The following is a 27,636-nucleotide window of genomic DNA, read 5'->3' as shown; positions in this document are numbered from 1 at the left end:
ACAGACATTATAAAAACTAGAATAGTCTATAATTGCACATAACTTCTTGTGTATATCTGTAGATATAAATATTTATTATAAATTTTAAGCTAAAGAGATAAAGTTCAAAAATAAAATGATACATATTTATTGATATTTTATCGATACTTTATTGATATTTTCTCTGTATTATCAAGTTAATGTTTAAAACACAAAAGAATTATCGAATTATTTTAATAAACAAAACATTCAAATTTTAATTATTTTAATAAAAATAAATGAATGTTTAATTCTAAGGAACATTTGCATAAATACCAAATATAAAATATAGCCAGAAAAAGATCAAACATTAGACTGAACATTGTGGTCTAAATTTATAACATTTTTGGTTTCTTATTGGAAATTTCAGTAAAAAGTTCTTCTTTTGTTATCGTTTTTATCGGCATTGTTTTGATTCCAGTTTTTTTCTTTATGTATGTTTTATAATAAAAATCTCCAAATAATATTATTATGAACACATTCTGTGGTACTATAATATACGCCACCCATACTGAGACGTCACAATTTTCCACCCAGAATAATTGCATGTCATGAACACCAACCAGAAAAAATTGCACTAGTTGCAACTGAGTGATATATTTCTTCCACGAGTTTGTGCTTATCTTCATAGATGCCAACAGATAATACGCGTACATTACTGAATGAACGAATGTATTGAGCATTACTGAAATAAAATATTATAATAATCGAGTAATTATCGCAAAATTATATAACAATTACATAAAAATAAAAATAATTTATATTAAGATTTTTCTGTGTGTATACTTTATTTGTATTTTTTTAAACTTGATTGGTGCCTGCTTCAAATATATGTTTAAAATTCATAAATATATATATTTAATTCTTATTCGTACTTGTTATAAATATAGATTTTACACAAGATAAAAACAAATAAAATTTGTTATCTTGCTGTTATATTTATTAAGTTCATTGCAAAACTAATTAAAAAATAAAAATTGTTAACTCGAAAATTATTAATCTGTATAAATCAATATTACCAATTTTACATACATACCTGTAAAAGTTACATGACCACCAGGTATGAATTTTGCGACTAGCCAACAAAGTATTACCATACCACCGTGATGATATACGTGAAGAAAAGTTACTTGATTTTGCTTTTTTCTGAGTATGAAAAAAATTGTGTCTAACAAATCTATAACCTTGACCAGGAAATATATCCAAAGCACTCTGGCTATCTATTTTATAGTCGAATATGTAACAAATATTGATTTATTAATTTTTATTTGTATATTACAAGTTTCTTATTTTTATGTAATGTAAAAAGGGAAATAATAATGTAATAATAACTAAAATACAATATTAATACCTTGAATTAAATGTTATAAATTTTATATTTAGATATCTTAAATTTATAAATTTTTAAATTATATATATGTATTAATTTGTTGTCCCTTTTATATTACGTGCAAAAAACTAGTAATCTGATCTTTGTTCGCCTATTATTGCTTATAGGTTGAAAATAGACTCAGAATAACAAAACATGTTATTCTTTAATAAATTTGTACAAATAATATATTATAAAAATAGTGCAGTCTGCCATTATAAATTTCTAGTTAATGTATAATACTTGATTTATATATAATTTATTTATTTGATATTTAATACTTCTAGTCAAAAAATTAAGTTAGAAATTAATTAGAATTTTTTAATTACCTCTATGGTTTTTGGTGTATAAGAATAATCGACGGGTTCGCAAAAAAAATTATAACCGCGTAACCATCCTAAATCCAAAATCTGAAATGTATAATTTTAATAAAAAAATATTTTAATCGCTATATACGGAATAATTTCAATTAATAATTGATATGCAGTTAAACTATTCCTCACGCAAAAATCAATTTTTGATACAGAGAAATGCCTACTCTGGAATTTTAACCATTACCATTGCTATCTTAAAACTTAAATATAATATATAATTTGCAAAATTTACAGAATTTGTAGTATATCATTTTCCATTAATTTACATAAGTTTCAAAATGTTATATACAAAACTGTAAATGGTACACAATCTGTTTTGTCTTTATATCTTTATAGAAGATTAGAAATTGAAGATGAAGATTGAAGAAAAATGTGACTTACTTTGTAACATATGTATGCATTTATTAGAACTTGAAAAATATTATATAATTGTATTATTCTGTCCAATTTAAAAGGTTGTCTTTTTGCCATAAATCTTGGTCCAAAATCATATATAAAATATGTATAAAGTCCAAGAAGAGTCAGACTAGGCCATGGTGAATTCAACAGGAATCGCTCGTTGTTACGTGTATCTTGCAAAAAATATTAAGTTAAATAAAAAATAAATATAAATTATTGTGATAAATAAAATTATTTCTCCATTGTTATAAACTTAATTAAAATTACTGACAAATAGTAATTTTAAACATTTTTAACTCTGAATGCATTAGTAACTTGTACAATAATGCAACAAATAGTGAGTACTGTAGTTATGTAATAACTATATATTGTTGCACCCGCGGAAAAACGTTTCTACCATTCTATTACTTAGAATCGAAACAATATGTATTATATAATAATTACATGATTAATTTTGTGTGTAATTTTTTTGAATTTATATTGCAATTTAAAAATAACAAATATACATATTTAAAATTTTTATTGCTAAAAGACTGATAAGTTTATTAAAAAACTTACATTTTAATTTAGTACAAACAAGGTTTAAATTGTTTAATTAAAAATTTTAATTAATTTATTTTTCAAATAGAACTTAATGTCTCTTTAATTTATTTTTAACATCTCTCTCTGTTTCATATTCTCTCTCTCTCTCTCTCTCTCTCTCTCTCTCTCTCTCTCTCTCTCTCTTTCTCATACTTTACAATATTTTCTTATAAGATAAACTTAATGCAAGTAAGACAGGTTAATTTAGTAATAAGTTAAATAATAATAACTTTAAAACTCCTGAGCTCGCCGTGGCCATGTTGGCAATCGTGGCGTTAGAGGCGAGGAATTACATGCTGAGAATTCTTGCCATTTTTAAATAAAAAGATATTTTGATAAAATAACGTTATAGATCGCTTTAGCACACTTGTAAAATTGTCCGAAAACTATGCTTTTCCCTTAACAGTTAAAAAAATAACCGTAAAATGAATCGTATCGTAAGAATGACGCAAGAATTCTAACGTGTCATTTCTCGCTTCAGACGTCACGATCCAACATGACCTCGGCGAGTACCCAGGAGTCTTAATAAAACTAATAAGAAATAAATAATAAGTTAATTTTATAAAATAACTTACCCGACCAGTCTTCATTAATAATAATATACCATTTTACGATTTCACGTATGCTTGTAGCCATGACAAAAATATGAGTTAAATTTCGATGCTATTCTACTTTTTCGAAAAAATTGTCATACAATTAAATTTGTCCCGTTCTAGCTAGTCTTAGATACGTTTTAACTAGTCTCTCTTTTTGTAAATTTTTGTGCAACTAGTTGTTATGAAACGTCTGAATGAACTGCAAAACTCCTATTTCCTCTGTCATGCGTTATAAATTTCCTTCTCATCATTGCTCATTATCATTTACGTTTATGAACGCATTATATTTACATAAATCATAAAGACCGCATACAAAAACAATATTATAAATATATGAAAGCTATATTATTAATGATTATTTTTTCTAATTAATGTTACTTTTCAAGTATCATAATTTATTAATAATTATACGAAACTTTTTCTCAGATACATGCAGTGTGAACAGGACCACTGCTGGCATATAAGATGCCTTCGTGCAAAGAAGATTTTGATGCCCATCTTCCCATTAATATTTTTATTATTAACAATTTCAATAAAAAAACAAAAGTGCATTTTTATTAAGATATTTTTCAAACTTTTAGTTTGTTTAAATAACTTTAGAGAAGGCGAAACTTTTAATTTTTAGTCATAGTACTAAAATGGTTTGGCACATTTTTATGGTTGTCATCATGTTTCTGTGTAATCATAGGATAAAATTAATGCATAAAAACTGTTTGCTCATCAGTCTGCTACTGATATTCGTTGGTATTCGACGATCGCGTTGACAATTTAAAAATATAAATTATTACATAATGAGAAAAAATGGTGCTCGCGTGTGGCTTAGTATTTTAACGTATATAAATTTGCTAATATTACAGAAGTATGCTCTCCAACATATAAATATCTAAACTAAAGAAATAACATTTTATTAATTAATTATATTTAGCTATGTTAACCATCTTCTTCAAGTAATTATTTATCGCACATATTCGATATAACAAGAAAACATAAAAATTGTTTCAGGAAATTTATTTTTCAACTAAAAATTATTGTTCTGATAATACATTTGTTTCTCTATGGAATTTCAAACTTGATACGTTTTCTTTGATATTGTTTGTCAAAATAACAAAGAACAAATATTTGTCGTTAATGATTGATGTGGATAATTAAAAGTCTGTGTATTAATCGGAAGTGAGGGCTTTAGCGAGTCTTAAAGCCATGACCTCTTATGCCTTCGTTCGTTGGATTATGCAATAATAATTTATTATTCCATTGTTAAAAATATTGCGTAGTAAACGTATAAAAAACTTTTTGTTAAATCTAAGTTTCCAAATCACAAAAAATTTGCATTTGAAATAATTTATAATTTGAAAATGTGTAGCAGTTCTCAAAATTTTTTCGAAAACTAGTTTAAAATATTTACAATAAATAATATTATAAATCTCTTTCTATTTTGCATCAACCTTGACATTACACATTTTAAATTTAGTCTGTATTAGGAAAAATTTATTTACTTAACAATTAGAAAAGACATAAAAACTAGAATAGCTTTTAATTGCACATAACTTCTCGTATATATCTATATATATCTTTAAGATAAAAGATAAAATCCAAAAACAAAATAATAGCTTTTTAATGATATTTTTTTTCTGCATCGTCAAGCTAATGTTCACAGCACGAAAAAAATTTTGATAAACAAAACACGAATTATTTTAGTAAACAAAAAACAAAAATTTTAATTATTTTAATAAAAATAAATAAATGTTTAATTCTAAGGAACTTTTGCATAAATACTAAATATAAAATATAGGCAGAAAAAGATCAAACATTAGACTGAACATTGTGGTCTAAATTTATAATATTTTTGGTTTCTTATTGGAAATTTCAGTAAAAAGTTCTTCTTTTGTTATCGTTTTTATCGGCATTGTTTTGATTCCAGTTTTTTTCTTTATGTATGTTTTATAATAAAAGTCTCCAAATAATATTATTATAAACAAATGGTTTGGTGCTTGTAATAATGCCGCCCATAACGGGAAGCCACAATCTTCTACCCATAATAATTGTATGTTATGAAAACCAACCAGTAAAAATTGCACCAGTTGCAACTGAGTGATATGTTTCTTCCACGAGTTTGTGTTTATCTTCATGGATGTCAACAGGTAATATGTGTACATTATCATATGAATGACTGTATTGAGCAGTCCTGAAATAAAATATTATAATAATAGAGTAATTATTATGAAATTATATAACAATTAGATAAAAATAAAAATGTTTTTACTGATTTATATTAAGGTTTTTTTTATACTTTATTTGTATTTTTTTTAACTTTATTGGTGCCTGTCTGTTTCGAATATATATTTAAAATTGATAAATATATATACTTAATTTTTACTTATGCTTGTTATAATTACAGTTTTTACGGAAGTAAAAAAAAGTAAAGCTTGTTATCTTGCTATTATATTTATTGCTAAGTTTATTGCTAAGCTAATTACAAAGTAAACGTTGTTAACTCAAAAATTATTAATCTGTATAAATCAATATTACCAATTTTACATACATACCTGCAAAAGTCGGATGACCACCAGGGAAATACCTTGCGCAAACCCAACAAGCCAATACCATAAGAGCGTGGTGATATACGTGCAGAAAAGTTACTTGACTTTGCTTTTTTCTGAGTACGAAAAAAACTGTGTCTAGCAAATCTAGAATCTTGACCAGGAAATATATCCAGACCATTCTGGCCATCTATTTTATAGTCAAATATGTAACAAATATTGATTTATTAATTTTTATTCGTATATCACAAGTCTCTTATTTTTATATAAGATATAAAAATAAAATAATAATGTAATAATTATTAAAATAGAATATTAATATGCTGAGTTGAAAGTTATAGATATTTTAAATTTATAAAGTTTTAAATTATATATATGTATTATTTTATTGTCCTTTTTATTACGTGTAAAAAAACTAGTAATCTGAACTTTGATCGCCTATTATTGCTTATAGGCAAAAATAGACTGAGAATAACAAAACATGTTATTCTTTAATAAATTTGTACAAATAATATATTGTAGCAATAGTATTGCAGTCTACCATTATAAATTTATACATAATGTATAATACTTGATTTATATATAATTTGTTTATTTGATATTGAATATTTCTAGTCAAAGAATCAATTTAGAAATTAATTAGAATTTTTTAATTACCTCTATGGCCCTTGGTGTATAAGAGTAATCGACGGGTGCGCAAAAATAACTATAATCGCGTAACCATCCCAAAGTTAAGGCCTAAAATGTATAATTTTAATAAAAAAAAAACATTTTAATAGTTCTAATTAAAATTAATAAAGCTCTACAGATTGAAAAATCAAAATAAGATTAAAAGAGCTAGAGGAGCCAAACGCTAAGTCTCACAATTAGTGTTCTCGTAACGAAAACATTCTTCTCGTTAAGAACATTAACGTTTTAACTTTCAATCGAACAACACGTATATTTACCTCTTCCATTCTTAGATGATAGCGATATGGAACAAATGTTTATAACTGGTCAAAATGTTTTCTGTAAGTGTTCTAATATTACGACGAGTTTACTTTGTTCTATGGCATTCAGCAGTATAATTTGAACTCTTCTACCTTCTATATTTAACACGAGGTAAGCGATCTATTGCGTTCAATCATACTCGTTTTAAAACACAATTTATTTTATATACTTTACAGCGTTTTATAATACTACTTATTGTAATGATTTATTTGCTTCCATGTTAAACTTATTTATTTTTCGACACTAAAGATGGCCTGATGACAGGCCTAAACGTCTGTATTCAATGTTTTCATAATGCAACATATTTATTTCGCACTAAGACTTAGTGTTTGGCTCCTCTAGCTCTTTTAATCTTATTTTAATAGTTCGACAGAATAATTTTTATTAATAATTAATATTCAGTTGAACTATTTGTTCATTGTTGTATTATTGCTCGCGCAAGAAGTAATTTTTGGTATGAAGAAATACCTACTTTGAATTTTTAAGCATTACCATTGCTATTTTAAAACTTAAACATAATATATAATTTGCAAAATTTACAAAATTTGTAGTATATTGTTTTTCATTAATTTACATAAGTTTCAAAATGTTATATACAAAACTGTAAATGTTACACAATCTGTTCTGTCTTTATATCTTTTGTAGAAGATTAGAAATTGAAGAATTAAAAATGTGACTTACGTTGTAAAATATGTATGCATTTATTAGAACTTGAAAAATATTATATAATTGCATTATTCTGTCTAATTTAAAAGGTTGTCTTTTTGCCATAAATTTTGGTCCAAAATTAAGTACGAAATACAAATAAAACCCAAGAAGAGTCAGACCAGGCCATGGTGAGCTCAGCATGAAACGATCGTTGTTTCGTGGATCTTGTAAAAAATATTAACACCAATAAAAAGTAAATATAAACTATTGTGATAAATAAAATTATTTCTCCATTATTATAAACTTAATTAAAATTACTGACAAATAGTAATAGTTTTAAACATTTTTAGCTCTGAATGCATTAGTAACTTGTACAATAATGCAACAAATAGTGAGTACTGTAGTTATGTAATAACTATATACATGTTCCATTTAAAAAATATCATTAAAATATCTTTTTAAAAAAACGTTTTAGATAAAAATGTTTTAAACCAAAGTTGTAGGTTTCATAGGGGGACATCCAATGATGACATTGGTTTAATCTAGAGTGTACGTGCTAAGGTCGTATAGAGGTCAACTTTGTTTTTTTAAATGAAATACCCTATTTTTATTTCAGAATTTAATAGCTGGTGTCAAGAGCTTTTCAAAACACTATAATGAAGTTATTTTTAATTAAATACTTTTCGAGTTATGAGGCTTATAGGTTACAGTATTTTGACATAAAATAGAAAATATTTTGTAAAACATTCAGTTTTCGGGAATCTTACCTTAATACTTCTATGCACAAAATAATAAGACGAATCATATGGTATAAAAAAAAAACACATAGTTGCTTTTAAAAGAAAGTATACAGCTGCATATTGCAAATTACATATTTTTTCTTAAAAGCAACTATGTGTTTTCTTACACATGGGGATACCCTGTATGTATGATATAATAATTACATGATTAATTTTGTGTGTAATTTTTTGAATTTGTATTGCAGTTTAAAAATAACAAATATACATATTTAAAATTTTTACTGCTAAAAGACTAATAAAATTGTTAAAAAATTTATATATATTTAATTTAGTACAAACAAGATTTAAATTGTTTAATTAAAATTTTTAATTAATTTATTTTTAACATTTCTGTTTTATATTCTCTCTCTCTCTCTCTCTCATACTTTACAATATTTTGTTATGAAATAAACTTAATGTAAGTAAGATAGATTAATTTAGTAAAATAATAAGTTAAATAATAATAAATTTAATAAATAATAATAACAAATAAATAATAATGTTTGCTTAATAAAACAACTTACCCGGCCAATCTTCATTCATAAGAATATACCACTTTACGATCTTACGTATGATTGTAGCCATGATAAAGATATGAGTTAAATTTCGATGTTATTCTACTTTTTCAAAAAAATTGTCACACAATTAAATTTGTCCCTTTCTAGTTAGTCTCTCTCTTCTTAGACACGTCTTTACTAGTCTCACTTTCTGTAAATTCTGTAGATAGAACTAGTCGTCATGAAACGTCTGAATCAATTGCGAAACTTCTTTTTCCTTTGTCATACGTTATCAATTTCCTTCTCATTATCGCTCATTATCATTTGCTTAGTGACGTCTTATATTTACATAAATAATAAAGTCCGCATACAAAAGCGATATTATATATCAACGCTCGGAATTAGTTGTACATTTCGAGCGATTCAGGAGACGACGCCTCCTGTTCCCCCACTACCGCCCGGCCGCTGCGGCCGAGCCGCCGATAGCTCTGGCTCAGGAGCGTTTTATATTAGAAATAGGCTGAATTGTTTAGGCATCTCTTAGGAAATCGTAACATTTTCTTCACTACATAAATAATGTTTATTTTCATTAATACATAATATATATATATATATTTAATTATTAATGAAAATAAACATTATTTATGTAGCAAAGAAAATATTACTATTTTCTGAGAGGTGCCTCAACAACCCAGCCTATTTCTTATATAAAACGCTCCTGCGCCAGAGCTATCGGCGGCTCGGCCGCCAGCGGCCGGGCGGTAGTTGGGAAACAGGAGGCATCGTCTCCTGAATCGGCTCGAAATGTGCAACTATTTCCGAGCGCTGTTATATATGAAAGCTATGTTAGTAATGAATATTTTTTCTCATTAATATTACTTTTCAAGTATCATAATTTATTAATAATTATACGAAATTATTTCTAAGATATTATACATACTGTGTGAACAGGGCCGCTGCTGGGCATATAAGGTACTTTTATGCAAAGGAGATTTTGATGCCCATCCTTATTAATGTTTTTATTTAATGAAAAAGCAGGAATACATTTTTATTAAAACATTTTTTAAAATAATTTGTTTAAATAACTTTAGAGTGGGCATATTTTTATATTTTTACTCCTAGTACTAAAATGATTCAGCACAGCTCTGTGCGTATAGAAAGATTTTAGAGGCGCCGAGAAATAGACAATTATTTTTTCATTCAACCAATGGTCTTGGATTTCACGATACGGTTTTTCTAAATTGATATACAGTACTTGTTTCAAAAGAAGTTATATCTTACAGATACAAGCATATACAATTGGTGTTAGAAATGGAAAAATGATTTTTAAAATTTAATCTGGCGTTCCTCATGTTAATGTGTTTTTGTGTAACGCTCAATTTATACACCGGTTTGTGGCAATCCTGTGTATGAATAGTTTTAGAAAGTATTTTTAAAAATGTATATCTATTATATTATTATATAATTCTTTTTCAGTCTACAATCTTATATAGGAAATTTTCTAAATTTTTTAAGTCTTTAATCTTTTTTTAACATAGTACAGTGCTTCGGTTTCATCTTCCATACAACTGATTGTGGCTAGTTATAATATAATTGTGTTCGTAATGCTGAGACATGTGACATTAAAAACAAGAAAATAAATAATTGCGTCATGACCGACATATCAGAAAAGACGTATGATAGCTGCGACACTGTTGTGTTTCTGTGTAATCGCAGGATAAAATTTTTGCATAAAAATTGTTTATTTATCTACGACTGATATTCAATGGTGTTTGTTTATCCCTTACTACTTGAGTGTAACGCATAATAATCAAATGCGTAAATTGCTAAAAAAAAATTTCCTGTTCTACATATTTATTTATATACATTTTCTATTATTGCATCTTGCATCTTAAATTGTTGCATTTTAAATTGTTAAAAGCCACATGTGTATGGATATTAAAATAATGGAATAATTTATAGAATAAAATTAAGCTATTATATATGTAATAAACAAAAATTTGCTTTTTAAACATATAATTGTATAAAAAACCAAAATTGTTATAATAAAATTGTTTTAAAACAGAGAGATTTCGTCGATTGGTTAGCAAAATGTTAAAAACAGTTGCTTGGATTAAAGATGCGTACATTGTATCGTTATGTCGGTCAATGTTATTGAATCTTATTATATATATATATCAGTAGTTTCATAATGAAATACTTTAAAATTAACAATGTCCGTACGGTTAATTTAATATTAATATATTCGTGTAATTAAGTCTCTTTTTTTGTTATATCATACAATAAATTGTAAAAATGCCAAATAAATTAACAAATATTGGTTAAACTTCGTATATGTATATAGAATTATGCAATATACATAAAAAAAAAGAACGTAGTAAGAGAATATGAAATTTTCGATAGCTATAGAAAATTTCTTACTAATAACAAATTAATGGTGCGCGCATGTGCGGCCTAGTATTTTAAGTTATATAAATTTGCTAATATTAAAAAAGTATGTTCTCCAACATATAAATATCGGAATTAAAGAAATAACATTTTACTAATTAGTTATTTTTAGCTATGTTAACCATCTTCATCAAGTAATTATTTATCGCACATATTCGATATAACAAGAAAACATAAAAATTGTTTCAGGAAATTTATTTTTCAACTAAGAATTATTGTTCTGATAATACATTTGTTTCTCTATGGAATTTCAAACTTAATACGTTTTCTTTGATATTGTTTGTCAAAATAACAAAGAACAAATATTTGTCGTTAATGATTGATGTGGATAACTAAGTCAGTGTATAAATCGGAAGTGAAGGCTTCAGCGAGTCTTAAAGCCATGACCTCCTATACTTTTGTTCGCTGGATTATGTAATAATAATTTATTATAAGTAAAATGTTAAATTACGATTTTTTTATTATTATTCAATAATACTAGAAAATAAAAGCTATTACGAGCCGAGCTGGGTGCAATTGCTCCTTTTTATTTATTAATAATATATTTCCACAAACGTTTCGAACAAACCATTCGGGTTGTGGTCATCCTCAATGTGTTAATTTACAATACCATTAAAATTATCCTATTTATTATTTTTACATACTATTTGTTTATACAAGTTAGTCCATTAATTGTATACAGATTTACATTAAAATTATAAATTTTATCATCTACAGTTTTACTATTAAAATCTACTGTGTACTCCATTTCCGTCTTTGTAATTTTGATTTTTTTCAATTCATCAGTAGAAAAAGATCTGGATTGATGAATTGACAAGAATCAAAATTACAAAGACGAAAATGGAGTACATAGTAGATTTTAATAGCAGGACTGTAAACGATAAAATTTATAATTTTAATGTAAATCTGTATACAATTGATGGACTAACTTGTATAAACAAATAGTATGTAAGAATAATGAATAGGATAATTTTAATGGTATTGTAAATTAATATACTGAGGATGACTACAACCCGAATGATCGAAACGTTTGTGGAGATATAATATTATTAATAAATAAAAAGGAGTCTTTGCCCCCAGCTCGGCTCGTTATTTTCTAGTATTATTGAATAATTTATTATTCCATTGATAAAAATATGACGTAGTAAACGTATAAAAAATTTTTTGTTGAATCTAAGTTTCTAAAGTAAAAAATTTTCATTTTAAATAGTTTATAATTTTAGAATGTGTAGCATTTCTTAAAATTTTTTCAAAAATTAATTTGAAATATTTACAAGAAATAGATTTAATACGGTTTGTCTAAATTGATATATAGTATTGATATATAGATATGAAGTTGTCTGACAGAAGCAAGCACACGCAATTGGTGTTTGAATGAAGAAGTGATTTTTAAAAATTAATTTGGCGCCCCCCTTGTTAATGCACCTTTGTGCAATATACAACTTGCACACCTGCTTGCGGCGACCCTGTGTATGAGTAGTTTTGGAACGTACTTTTTTAAATGTATATCTATTATATTATTATATAATTTCTTTTTCAGTCTACCGTCTATTGTATAACAAATTTTCAAGATTTTTTAAGTATCTTTTTTTTAACAGCGCAGTGCTTCTGTTTCACCTTCCATGCAATTGATTAGAGATTACATTATAACATTATAAATTTATAAAAAAAAATTAATTAAAAAAATAAAAAATTTACAAAATTTGATCATTTTTGAAATAAATAACAATGCAAATGTGCAAAACAAAATTATTTCAATAGAAAAAAATTAAATATTATTTTACTAAAATAATTCTTATCTTTAGTAAGATTTAAAATCAGAATATATATATATATTGTCACTTTCAATTACGACGCAATTGTGATTTGCGAGACATTTGATGTACGTGCAATCAAGAAGTATAATTACGATGGAAGTATTTTATCCATTATTTAATTTTAGTAATTTTTAAAATTTTATTAAAAGTAATAAAATAATAATATAGTAATTATAATAAGCTCTATATAAATTATTAATAAAAATAAGTTATAAGAATATATGAATAAATATAATTTTCAATTAATTATAATTAATATATAAAATTTTCTAATGTTTATTTAATTAGCAATTTATCTGTATTTGCCAAAATTGATAATGTTTAAAAATTCTTCGAAAACTGGGTAGTAAAGGTAACACATAGCAATTTTTTTTTAAATTTATTATGAAATTTTTTGTGAAGAAAAATGGGAAGTATCGAAATTAGAAATACGCATATTTAGTATACTAGCTTTTTACAATATTTAATGTCACAATTATATATGTATTACAATTGATATTTACATTATTGAGGTTGCATTATAATATATATATGTATATTTGATATCTCTAAAAAACATCTCCAATAATTAATTATAATACAACTTCAATAATGTGAATATAAATTATAGTGCAAATAGGATATATACATAGAATTTTAAATTAAGTTGACAAACTTGAAGGATTTTTTGACAAATTTGGAATCTTATATTATAATATTCAAAATGTTAATAAATCGATCGATTAAAATGTTAATAAAATTTACTATGACGATTGTGTTTTGCGTTGTTTTTAAAACTTTCCAGTAAGAACGTACAAATTTTTATATTTTACTATTTTTATAAAAATTTACATACATAATATACAAGTTTATTATCTGCATAAATTTTTCTGTTTATTTTTATATGATTAAGAAAAGTTTAATACCAAACTGATTAGACATACAAACGCACATACACACATATAATAAAAATGTAAAATGGTTGAAACGAATATCTTGCAGATGGCTAAAGCAAAATTTGATAAATTTACTTTAGCAAGAGAACAAATCTCTTATATCTCAAGATAAAAGTTGATAAATTTATCTTAGCTATGTGACGCTATAAATTGTATTAAACGTTAATATTTTCGCATCTCCATCTTTCATAGTTACAAAGAGTCTCCAATTTTATGAAAGTAGTAATTAAGTTCTGTGTGTTGCGCGCGTCATCCGGTAGAAGTGTCAGCGCTAAGGATCGCTTGCCAATCACTCGTTCTCGGCACAAGTGTACGGCGAATCAATCTTTTCACGTTTTTCTACCGGTATGCGTTAACCTACTTTCGTAACTAACATTGTGGAAATATTGACGAAATAATGTCGGACTCATGAAAACATCGCATTAGCGGCGTTTTATTATATATCTATGTTACAGAAGCTAATGTGTGTCAAGCTGTTTCTTGACAAACTAATCTCCCGTAAGACTCATGGAAGTTTGTTCGTGCAATTGCCTACGGATGGAAAAAGTCGCTGATGGATCCTTTAATCGGATTTACCGCCGTCTGTCTCGAAAGCCGTATAACCGTTAACGTTAATAGTGCCATTCGTAGCGATATTGACAATTTTATTGATCTTACGCTCTCGCCGTTCGGTCGGTTTCATATAATTTTTCACATAGAACGATCCGAACATGTAAATAAACAGGCCGGAATTGAGCACGAGTAGGAACGACAGCGGCTTCGGGAAGTTGCAGTTGGTAAACAGCATCTGGAGATTGTGGAAGAATATTATGATAAACTGCACGATTTGCATGGTGGTCAGGTGCTTCTTCCACCAAAGGTACTTCTGCATGTGCGGACCGAACGCGGCCAGCATATAGTACGTGTACATGAAGATGTGGATGAAGGAGTTGATGACGCCGAGGAGGGTCGGGTGTCCACCGGCGAAGAACTTCGCACCGATCCAGGCGCAGATCGGCATCATCGAATGATGGTACAGATGCAGGAACGAGATCTGCCGGTCTTTCTTGCGCATCACGAAGAACACCGTGTCCAGCAATTCGATCAATTTGCATATGAAATACGTATAAACGGCACGGGCCATCTGCAATTTGGAGTGTGGAGTGTCATAATTATGGGAGAATCAAGCGAAACGAGGTAACAGTTGTAATTATCGTCAAGTAACTTTTCCTCCGCGGAGAGCGAATTGCTTCTTCATCTGAACTCGGCTTGGAATTTACACAATTCAGACACCTGTTTCATGTTGCGGCAATCGACGCGATTGCACGAATGTCCTGTCACTTTTCGGACCACGAAAACCACGAATCTATACTTAATTGTCTGACATGTTAATTGGGATAATTTCTGTCATACCGTGTTTGTATAATTTTTATCGAAATTCTTCTCGAGGTCTTTTATAATTTCTTACATAAAATTTAATTGTCTATATCTGCAGAAATTTCAAATTTTGCAATTTTGAAATAATGTATTCAAAATAGATTTAAATTAATTAAATTAAAATCTCTTAAAAAATCTTATCGCCAATATTTTCATACAATGTAAAAAGATTATAGAAAAATTGTAGAACTCATTATAAAAATGCAATAATACAAATGTAGAAAAATATTGCTATAACATTATTGTAAAATTATTTAATTCTTACCCTCGTTGAGCTCGGTTTATTTGAATAATCAACCGGCTGACAAATATAATTGTATTCGTATAACCAACCACTCAGCAAGCCCTCATGAACGAGGTAAAGACTTAGAAGGACTTGAATGAAATTGTAAACTATCATGGTGTTCTTCAAGTCGTATGGTTTTTTGTCTTTCATGTATCTCGGTCCGGCGGAAACGCAAAAGTATATATATGTCGCTACGATCGTCAGGGTTGGACCAGGACCAGAAACTAGAAACCATCCTACTGTTCTCGGATCTGGAAAGACAATAATTAAATATCACAAAAAAAATAATTAGGGAATCTCTATATTACAAATTACCTTGCTTATTGTCCATCAAATCTCTATACCATTCTACGATACCCGACATTTTGGATCGTTTAAGTTTGTAAATCTGTAAAAAAAAAAACACGTTATAAGTTAATTTAAAGTTATTTAAAGTTATTTAAAGTTAATTTTCTTTCTTTTATCAATTTTCACATCTTTTTTTTTTAAAGAAATTAGAACATAACATTGTGTGTGCTACACGGGTGCAATTTTTAACCTTAAAAATATAAAATGTAATATAAAAAGAAAATACAACTAATTTAAATAAAATTTAAAATTTACGTTTTATCATATTTAAACCAATGATCCTTATGTTAATAATTACATCTATGCAATTATGGATAAATATTGGCAATAAAAAAAATTAATTAATTATTAAATTTATGTAAGAACTTAAAACATTTCCTTATAATACTTTATAATACAACTTTTCAATGATAGTTGATTAACATAGACTTTTTTTGTTTAAAATATCAGATTTAATGCATCGCAGAAAAGAAAATGTGAATTCTAAAAAATGCTAAGTTCACTAAAATTTTATAGTATAAAATCCAAGTATCCAAAATTGAATAAAATATATGGTCAATTCTAACATTTTAGACTATTTCTTTATGTAAAATATAAGAAAATATAAAATTTTCATCATGTCACAAATTTTTATTATGTTTTAATGACAGTTTACAAATATATATGAAATACATTTAATTTTTTATAAATTGTGCTTCGTATATTTATCTGTAGGATAATAATAATAAGATATTTAAATAGTTTTGTCTCTTAAGTTGTAATGAATATGTAACTGAAAAAAAGAGAGAGTTGGAAAAGCTTTCGTTATTTTGCACGAAAATTTCACTATTGCATCTTTTTTCGAGTTTAAGTACTCATAAGACTCAGAAGATTACTCCAACGGTTGCAACATTTATACAGTGTTGCAACTACGTCGTTACGCGGATATGTCAAGAAATTTACATACGGCGACAAAAGTGCAATGCATTGTTCGCGTCGTCTCTTCGATCGTTTTCTATCGTCAAGAATGTAAATTGAGGGAGCGATTAAGATGGGAGTTATAAAGCAGTTTATACCTTTTCCTAAATGCAGTGAGCGATTGCATATACATGCAATTTCAACAAGCGTTCTGTGAATTCGAAAAATTTTCTTTGATTATCCGAGACTTTGCAAATGTGAATCAATCGCCAATTCCTTTGGCAGTAACTAATTATAAAATTAATCATAGCTTGTACTTAGTTATATCTTTATCTTTTTTGGATTATATTTCTCAGGAATAATAAAAACATTTAAACTATTATATTGAAATAATTACTAATAATATTAATTATTATAATTTTAATTATAATTAAGTCTATAAATTGTATACTTTAAATATGACATTATATTTAAGCAAATTATACAATGTACAATTATTTTGGCAATCCTGTGATCTACTAAAACATTACAAAAATGTTTCTTGGGGTGACGAAATTAATAAATATAAATTTACATTAGTAAGAATTAATCTTCTAACGTTCTATTTGTGATGTGCGATGTTTCTCTCTTAATGTAATTTTTTTAATATAATCGAATTCAGCATATTAGCTAACTCGATTTTCTTTTACCTGAATGATCTTTTGTTTTGTAAGAGAAAGTGGATTTACTTACATGAATCATCAGAATTCTTCGACGCGAAACCGAAAACCAAATAGAAAACTAACCAGATAAAAAACGAAAAATGTAAGAATCTTCTAAAGTTATCGTATTTTAATCTTTTATTATGCCGCTGATTTAATATCAATCAAAACACAAGCGTGTTGCATTTAATGATATTATAATTATTGTCAGCAAAATTTTCACAGCACGCTTAATCTGTAAAATCTACGAACTTAAATACACGAATATTTCTCATTACTTTAATTCGTGGAATACGCAAAATTGCCTATATAATTTACGCATCCACTGAAGAACGTTATTTATGTAAAAAGAAAAAACTAATTATGTCGAATAAAAAGTGAAATAAGAGAAAATAAAAGGGAAACTCGAGAGCTGTACTTATGTGCTGTGCTAAGAAAGATTTTGGATTTTATTAGCGGTCAAAGATCTTTTCAAGGAAATAACAAGTTTCAGGCCAAGTTCGGATCAAGGTAAACGAGATTTCTGCGCACAGCGGCATGAAACTACTGCTTTTCTTTATTTCTTTCTCCATTGTACGCGTCAGGATAAACGAGCGGACTTTCCAAATGATCTATCTCATTCTGTATCCTTAAAGGCCACCGCAATGATAGTAAATGATTCGTTTGTGATTATTCGCAAAGATATAAGTATATATGTGACTGTTCGTGATGCAATATGTAATTGCTTTTACAAAGATAAGTGAAAAATAATAAATTTAATAGTCATATTGTAAAATTGTTACATACCTCTGAATTAAATATATTGTCTTCATTTTACACTTATATTTTAATGCGTGTACAAGTGCTTAAAAGTTTACGTAAAATTTAATGTTATCTTTTTGCAAAAAAATATGTAAAATGTGAGCTAGAAAGTTTGAAAGAAAAAAAGAATATTTTTACTACCAGTATTTATTATTAGTTCCAACATCTTGTACATTTTACTTAATTATTATAAATGCGTAATTTTTGTGAAAATATTACTTAAGGCTAATACTAACAATAGATCATAATTTATAATAAATTGCAATTGCAATTCGTAAGCAATCTACTGGATTCTTTTAACAAGAGTTTTCAACTATCGTTTAGATTTTTTTAGATTTGTGAGATATCGAAAACAGTATAGATAAAAATCGATAATTTAGTTCAATACAAATAATACGATAATGGCACTATGTCACAGTCAGTATGTCGTAAGCGGTAAAAGAATCGACTGGCTGTTGTGTTTTCTTGTGAAATCATTATTAGCAGTAAATCGTTATTTAACAACGCGGCTTTAAAAGAAATGATTAAGATCTTCGAAGGACAATGATTGCGGCCGAATTTTTGTGGTCAACCACACTTTACGAGGAAAAAAAGGCAATTTCTTCTCGTATGCTTATGTTAATGCTACCTACCCTGCCATTTTTTATACGGATGTGTGATTCAAGTTTTATTTAACTATTCAGCATATCTGTTATTATAATAAATGTAGAGATCGAGAAGAAAAAAGAGTGAAAGAATATTATTGGGTGAGACCGAATTCCGACGGTGCATTGCCTGATTAATGGACGAGCGGTCTGATGAAAGCACAAGTCACGGTGCATCTACGAGATACCCTATTCTTGATTTGTGATTGCAGGGTACTCAATGTCCTTGGGAGAAAAGCCTTGAGGAATAAAAAATAAATTTAAACCGGTCGTTATTATTCGCGGAACTTTCCATGCTCCGCATAAACATATAAAGCAAGATCCGTTGAAAGCGGAAAGAATTCATGACGGCAATGCAATCGAAATTTCTGAGATGTTAAGTGTACTTTTCACTTGTAAATCTTTAATTATTTTTTCGCACATGTCGATTATCTTGTTTACTTTGTATTTCGTTTAGAGAGGTTTCAACAAGCTGTTTAAAAATTCAAGAGTACATTTCTAAACTGAAGTGACATCGATTGCGCAACAAAAATGTCCGGATCAATAAATCTTACTTTACTTACAAGTTGGAATAAGAGAGAGAGAAACGTTAAAATAAAAGAATATTCACTTGTCCGACTCTCAATTCAATATGACTTAGCAAAGCTTATATTCATGAATTTTTCATAGAGAGGATATATTAGATTTTCATTATATTATGACACAGCATTTTACACTCGTACGCAATACGAACTCGCTGCGCAGAAACGCGAAATATTTATGCTTTATTTGAATCCAGCATATTTAACAATTATTAAAAAAATATTATTTCTCAAATAGAATCTTGTTTCCCAGATTTTTCTTTACTTTGTACTCACGTTTTTAATTATTTGTGTTTCTTTTTTTAGAATTATTAAGTAATTTTGACATATAAACTAACAAAATAAGTTAAGAAAATAAAAAATTTTTGTATCGATAATAGTATGATGAAAAAAGTGATTTATAAGCTGCGTTCATTTAAAATAGCAAGTCATATGTTCTACTTGCAAATTAAATTGAATAAAATATTCATCATTGTGTATTTAATATATAATTGAATAATGCAAATAATCACTCATAAAAATTCTAGCCATTGTATGTTAAAAATGTGCACTGTAATTACATTAACTTTGGTATTTGACAGTTCAGATAACAGTTCATTCAATGTAAATTATAATTTGGTACAATTTATCTACATTTGCAATGCATATTATTTATATATGTATATTTTGTATAAGTAATTTTCTTTGTTTTTCTACTCATTTTATATTTTTATTCAGTCTTATATTTTAATTCAGTCAATGACACACAGAAATATTTGAAATATTCACATATAAATGAATGATATATACCTTCTTTGACTTACAACAGAAATTAAGAATAACCGATAAAGGTTATATACTTTGATTATTTAAATTTATTTGCTGCGTTAAAAGATAATTGTACCTTTCACATTGTTCCTCGGTATTGAGAGCAATATATTTCAGTCGACATTTAAGAATTACACCGATACATTTTGTCAGTTATCTGTGACTTGCGAACATAACTCTAACTTTTATATACATGCAATTCATGCAAATATAAAACATAGAAAGGAAATAATTGTGGTTATCGACTGTGCAACTCAGATATTAGAAAGTTTAACATCGAAATAAATGCAACTCTAACAATATAAAAGACATTAGAGAGAGAAAAGGGCGGGAAGAAAAATGACTATAAATGGTTGATTCGAATTGTCGAATAAACTTATTTTCATGTAATAAAATTCATCAAATTTTACGCGATAAATAGACATTCCGTGACCTCGGCAAAAATGAATGTAGGTACGTGTACAAGATCCCATAAAGGTATCCTCGTCGTTTTGCGACGAAGAAAGATCGCCATAAGTTTTTATTCGCAAGTGTTCCACCTTGAGACTGGTTTTACGTGAGACGGTGACCGTCAAAATTTTATTAAAATTTAAACAAGAAGTGCGTTGTGGTCAATGTACTAACTTAGGAATATATAGTTATTTTAACGCGCATTTGATATCACAATATAATGAATTGTATTAAATTTTTTTATCGCAAATTGTGGATGTTAAGGTTGCGCGTTCAGCTACCGATTTTGCTTTCTAAATAACTTCGTTTGGAATAAAAAATATTGCACTGGTTCATACATTATTGTTTATAAATCTTCGTAAATTCTATGCAAATAATTCCCAAGTCAAAACATGAATGACATCCATATTTTCTAAAATTCAAGACATGTAAAAATATTTCTGTTACATGGTTAATTCATGATGGTATATGATATTCTAAATATGCAAGATATAATAATTCTAGACATTTGCGGAATATTTGTTATTATATTATTTGGTATAGTAGAATATACACAGCATTTTTGGTGTGCCTATTTTCTCTGATTTATGGAAAATTTTTTAATATTTAAAAAAGTTGCATTATTAATACAAATATATTATATTACATATTTTTAATAAATAATAAATGATAAAAATTTGCAACCGAATAACGCAAGATTTAAACTCGTATCCGACTATGCAGTGGAAATTGAAGATTGTAAATTGGAAATTGGAAATTGATCTATCAGCACAAAGTAGATTAAATTTAAATTGAAATTACTTTACTGGAATTTTTTAATCCTCCATTCGCAATCTCAATTTCCAATATGTTTGATATGCGTAGTTTTATATTTGCTGTGATTTTCTTTGATTTTTTTTGTTTCAGAATAGTCACACTCGATATAATTCAAGTATATCAATTTTTTTCCATTATTAATTTTTATAAATCAGCTAGTATCGTTTGTTACTATTTAACTAATCTAATGTTTTAGCTTGTTATGTTTGCATAAATAGCATGTGTTGTTATAAAAAGCAATTATTTTATAAATTAAAATAAAATATTAATTTTATATTTGTATTGCAATATTTAATTGTAAACTAACTCGACTTCGAAGCAAGATTTCAATTGCAAGTATTATTCTAGATAGAAAATGTTTGAAATGCACATCAGCGAAATATTTAAAAAAAAGCAAAAAAAAATAGTTTCTAAAGTTCGTTTTAAATATATATCTATATAATTTACGACACAATTTGGGATAAAATATTATTTGTAAATTTATGCAATAGAAAACTTCAATTCAATTCAATAGAAAATTTGAAGAATTAAAGTATAAAAGTTCAAAATGTCTGATATCACTGATATATATTTTATACATATGTTTATTCTGATTTTGAAATGCTTGTGTACACAGCACATAAAGAATTTCATCGCAAATTATGAATTATCTAAAGTGAGTTTAACAAAATTATGGATTGCCTAAAGTGAGTTCAAATTATTCATACATTTATTACAACATTCGTGAATTTCGAAAGTTAGAAAGTAACTTCACATGCTTTTAAAAAGTGAATACGGTGGCTACCTAATTGGTTTTGCCAAAGTAGTAGCTCGTTATAGCCAACCCTACATTACAGAAATACGTAGCGACCGATCACGAAAAGGCTATTTCCTTGCGAATTCAATAATTGGCGTAATAACGCACACCAAAATAATCGTTAGAATTTAAGCGTCGTAATTTAGCCTTCTGTGACGTAACACATGTTAAAAACAGTAGATTTCTAATGTTTCTGAAATGCCATAGCAGCAATAAGTCATATTAGTATGATTCTGCAATTATACAATTATGATTGATGATCATAAACTCTTGATTGATTTTATATATATATATATATATATTGCTTGCGGCTAAAAAAAGATTAAGTATTTCGTATTTTATATTCGTTTTACATTGCATTTAGCCGCGTGTAAAAATATATATCTATTTATATATATATTTTTTTTTCACACGCGGCTAAATGCAATGTAAAATGAATATAAAATACGAAATACTTAATCTTTTTTTGGCCGCAAGCAATGACCTGATTTACGCAGTAACCACGGATAGTCTTATATTACGTAGTATACGGTTTCCTATAAAATTGATATTAGCCCGTAATCATAATTTTCATGTCATTGAGGTCAACAGTGTTTCGGAATATATAATATGTATGTATGGAATAAGTAAATTTAAAGTGTAAAAAAACTGCATATAATTCTAGCAGCAATATTATTCACAATATTATACACAAAATAATTTTATTTTCAGCTATATAGCGTTTCAAGAGCATGCTTTTATAAACATTATTTTCGTTGAAATAATGCTTACGAAGCAATCTTGTTCTTTTTGTGTTATATGATGTGTTATACGTAATTCATTGTAAATCGCTGAAATTAAAAATATCATTAACATAGTAAGATATAAAAATGAGATAAATAATAAAATACCATCTAACAATGACAGATATCACGCAAGCGTTCACTCCACACACAGAGTTAAAATAGCAATTTCAAACTAATTCCAAACGTGAGAGTTTTTACATAGATTGCCGATTGATTCTATTTTCTAAAAAATTCTTGACGTAATAATTATTGCTCGACATAATAATTATAAAATTTGCATAAATGCAAAATGTAAAAATTCTTTGCAGCGCAATTTATTGTTGTCGGTTTATTACTGTCTTTCAACATAGCAGAAAGACGACCTACATTACAGTGAATCAAAAAGAAAATTGAAATTAAATGCTAGTTTTGAGTCCTTATTCTTTGATTTTTGTTATATTAATTTTATTTATTTTATTAATTTTATTTTTTGTCGCATAATTTTGTTCAGATGTTTCTCTCAAAATTTTTTAAACATTTTTAGCGCATTTTCAGAGCAATTTTGAATTGTGGAAAGTATTTATTATTTTGATAAATTTGTCTTTTATCACGCGCATTATATGTATATGACCGGAGATCAGCAATGCGTTAATAAGCAAATGGAATGCAGTTTCATTCGATTTGATTAGGCGTGCAGGTTTCGTGACATTATAAATTAGATAATAGCGGCCTAAACGGCACTTTAGTTTTGATTTACTTTTAATTAATTGTTTGAAATACAACATGACTCGACACGATAATTATATACGCTTTGTTATTCGTATATTTATTTCCGCAGTCACGCGTCGCGATATGTTTACCAGTTTTTTGCGGATTAAATTATGCAGCACGTACCTTGTTTCAGGTAAGGAATAAATAAATAAAATATACGTAAAAAAAAGTGTAAGATAAATGTTTTCTCAACGCGGTGACAGCATTGTTGCTATCGTACGAATTGCATCACTAAGGAGAAATCGATTAAAATTGTTCGAACCCTTTCCCCGTTTTTTGTCGCAAGTTCAAAGATTAGGTGTCGATGTTGCAAGCTTTAATCGTGCGTAATCCACTATCACATCCATAATGTGCTGCTTCGATAATGAGAAAATAAGACGTTCGCTATGGATATAATCGATCAAACGCTCATAACGTACAACGAAGGAAATGCTCGTCGACCTGTCTAATAGACCTTTGAACAAAAAATAGCTGATTACCATCTATTTAATAACTTTAAAACGGAAGCTTTAAATATATTAGCGCGAATATTTTATGACTATTATAAGGGCTTTTATGTTTTTTTTTGTTCTACTCTCTAAAGATCTTTTTTGTGTGCGGTTAACGTTTTTTCCACTTTAATTTTTCAATTCGACACATGAGAACTTTTAATTAATTCTCTTTTTATTTGCGTTTTAAACGGCACTACCGGCATGACGTACAAATAATTTTTACGGTCGATAGGTACCTGCGTAAAATAATGGCACATCATTATCGATAGCGTTGAAGTCAGTGACTTTCTCGGTCGCGTCCTTAAAAAGTTCCGGCTACCTATTCTCGCGACCTTCGGCACCGAGACTCGCGAGAAAATTGTCAGCGACTTTGCGATTCTTTAACAGTTCATATATTCTTAATGTCTTGTTGAAAACATTAATATGTATGCTACTTCTTCTGAGACATGATACATCCTGCTGTATACATCCTTACTAGTTCTTCAATATATAGCACGTACAGAAGGGGGTCACAAGTCATTGAATATACAAATCGCATTTCCATATCGTACTTAACAATTGTGAAATACCTGCGAAAACCGGTATACATGCCATTGCCATATTTAATTCGGCGCGAGTTTACATAGGGATTTCGTCCTATGAATAAAATTGAGCGCTCTGAATATTGTAATTGTAATATAATTGTGCGTAAAATTAAATTTTTTTAACGTTATTAATGAAATCTTTTTTCGATATAGAGTTAATAAGCTACGTTTGAAATCATTTATGTAGTCTGTCATTTATATTTATTTCTAGAAGTGCGTGGTTTACGTAAGATAAAATTACAAAATTGCACACGAACGGAAATTAAATAATTTCTAATGCCTGTGTAGATATCATAAAAGAAGTTATTAAAGTGGCAATTAAATGAAAGATAATAAATGCACATATCGCAAATAGATCAAACCATAAATAAATAACATTGTGAAGTTTTATGATTTAAAGTTAAAATTTAATTAAGAAGAATCGATTAAACGGAGTTAATTAAACGAATTTTTTATTCATACAAGTATCTATTTATAAAAACTAAACCAATGCAAATAAATTTAAAATTAATAATTTAATTAAATGCTTGCGTATTAATAAAGTTCATCCATCAGTTTATAAAAATCTTGAAAACTACTCTACTAAATGATTATCTTATTAAAGTTGAGTGAGATTAGCATGCGAGAGATGATATTTAGACAGTTTTTGCATATTGCCATCTGCATATTACGCTTCGGGCCTTCAGTTGATGAAAAAATTGTAGTACTATGACGTCTTCTTTTTTGATCTTTCAATATTGCGCAAGCAAATCTGTTTAATTTATATAAAACCAGTATTGATAGCTGATACCAAACCGGGACTAATACCAAAATAGAATTTAGGACTGAGGGACGACCTATACTTACATGATTTACTTGCAGAATTATTTAATGCAACAAACCGGTGGATAAATAGAGAAATACAGTTATTTCCATTTTTGATAGATCAGTACAGCGTTAAAAACAATTATTTCAATAATTATGCAGTAAATATATTGCATAAGTAATTAAAATTTTATGTAATTGAAATATTAAAACAAAGCATAGTAAAATATTACTGCAAAAGCATTATAATATTAATATTTAGACATTTATTGAAACAAAATAATTTAAAATTCAGAAAAAAAGCAATGATATATAATGATATATAATAATATAATAATAATGATGATACATAAATAAAACGTGGCTGCAGAGAATCTTTAATTCTCGATAAGAAAATTAATTTTCTAAATTATTCATCTCTATTTTTACAAAGCTCACTGCGCGAATAAATAGTTTAAATAAAATATACCTATTCGAAGTATAATTAAAACATAGTTTTATAATGATATAATAATGATAATAATGATACATATAATGAAGTTGAGCAGATAAGTAATAATGCATAATTGAAAAATTGAGAAAAAACAATGTCATGTAAAGAGAAGTTTATTGAATAATATATAATTTTGATTTAATTTTTAATAAACCACTTATTCGCACATGCGAGCTTTGTAAAAAAAGAGATAAATAATTCAGAAAATTAATTTTCTTATCGAGAATTGAAGATTCCCTGAAGCTACGTTTTATTTATGTTTTATATAACATTGTTTTTTCTCCACTTCATTATGCATCATTACTTATTTGCTGAACTTCATTATATATCATTATATATCATTACTTTTTTCGAATTGTAAATCATTTTGCTTCAACAAATGTGTGAATATTAATATTACCAATGCTTTTACAGTTCTATTTTGCTTTGCTTCAAAAACTATGCTTTGTTTAAAAAAAATAAAGAAAAATAAACTGGAATAATTGAATTTATCTACATTTTGTTCAAATAAAAAAACAGTTCAGAGAATCGGTCACTATTACGTTAATGTATTCAATATTCGGCAATATCTTTTTTCAGCACTATTAACAATGATAAATTATTTTCAGCACTAACAATGATAAAATGTATAATATAATTTACAATATATTATATTTTTTTCATTATTTTTTGATGTAAAATAATTAAATTTTAATAAAAAATTAAAATATTCTTTGTTTTCCAAAATTATATTTTAAACGGTGACATATAATGTTTGTAGCACTTATAACTTTACGTAATCGATATTTCTTATAAATCTGTCCTTGATTTTATTTGCGTAGAAGTTATAACATTTTTTAAGTTGCCAGTAATTTCTTTAGAATGTAAAATTAAAATTAGAATATAAGATGCAGTCAGTCGTTTTGATAAGCAATAATGCATAATAAAATTGAGAAAAAGTAATTTTATGTAAAGAAGAGTTAATTTACTGAATAATAATTTTGATTTAATTAAGCTTTCAATGCAAAATTCTTTTTGGGTCAGTAATTGTGCAATTATGCAATTTATCTTTTATGGATATACTTTTTTGGATTCGCCCAATTAGACTCAAAGTGTTAACAAAAAAAAAAAACTAAGCTTTGATTAAACTTATCTACCAGTGGAATAAAAAAACTTTCTTCAAAGTATAACTTGTTAATAGATTATAATCTAAGTACT

The 27,636-nt window shown here is 27.2% G+C and overlaps 3 protein-coding genes across 23 annotated transcripts in view; all 3 read right to left on the bottom strand.

Moving 5' to 3' along the window:
- Nucleotides 1-130: 130 nt before the first annotated feature.
- On the bottom strand, nt 131-4,896 carry LOC105671789 (very long chain fatty acid elongase 7-like). Its single transcript, XM_012366236.2, has 5 exons — nt 3,318-4,896; nt 2,143-2,333; nt 1,717-1,797; nt 1,055-1,238; nt 131-703 (listed from the first exon to the last, which is right to left on the bottom strand). The coding sequence occupies exons 1-5, from the start codon at nt 3,376-3,378 to the stop codon at nt 354-356; spliced, it is 867 nt and encodes a 288-aa protein (XP_012221659.1). The 5' UTR covers nt 3,379-4,896; the 3' UTR covers nt 131-353.
- A 73-nt stretch (nt 4,897-4,969) lies between these two features.
- On the bottom strand, nt 4,970-9,064 carry LOC105671796 (very long chain fatty acid elongase 7-like). Of its 2 annotated transcripts, none has more exons than XM_067357017.1 (5): nt 8,817-9,064; nt 7,547-7,737; nt 6,530-6,613; nt 5,882-6,062; nt 4,970-5,520 (listed from the first exon to the last, which is right to left on the bottom strand). In XM_067357017.1, exons 1-5 carry the CDS (start codon nt 8,875-8,877, stop codon nt 5,171-5,173), a joined length of 867 nt encoding a protein of 288 aa, XP_067213118.1. In that variant the 5' UTR covers nt 8,878-9,064; the 3' UTR covers nt 4,970-5,170. The 2 variants fall into 2 exon arrangements, with proteins under 2 accessions (XP_067213118.1, XP_012221665.2); XM_012366242.2 differs by having other exon boundaries at nt 4,975-5,520; nt 5,882-6,065; nt 6,533-6,613; nt 8,817-9,062.
- A 5,259-nt stretch (nt 9,065-14,323) lies between these two features.
- LOC105671809 (very long chain fatty acid elongase AAEL008004-like) overlaps nt 14,324-27,636 on the bottom strand; it is a 334,136-nt gene continuing 320,823 nt past the window's right edge. For all 20 annotated transcript variants that reach the window (XM_067356999.1, XM_067356996.1, XM_067357004.1 and 17 more), the window contains 3 exons: nt 16,007-16,079; nt 15,671-15,942; nt 14,324-15,112 (listed from right to left, as the gene is read on the bottom strand). In XM_067356999.1, the coding sequence (XP_067213100.1) occupies nt 14,552-15,112; nt 15,671-15,942; nt 16,007-16,079 (906 nt within the window). In that variant the 3' untranslated portion in view covers nt 14,324-14,551. The remainder of the gene's footprint in view (nt 15,113-15,670; nt 15,943-16,006; nt 16,080-27,636) is intronic.

The sequence above is a fragment of the Linepithema humile genome, chromosome 6, assembly GCF_040581485.1.
Source record: "Linepithema humile isolate Giens D197 chromosome 6, Lhum_UNIL_v1.0, whole genome shotgun sequence".
Taxonomy (NCBI): domain Eukaryota; kingdom Metazoa; phylum Arthropoda; class Insecta; order Hymenoptera; family Formicidae; genus Linepithema; species Linepithema humile.
Note: the sequence above shows the minus strand (reverse complement) of the source record. Positions and strands in the feature narration are given on the sequence as shown.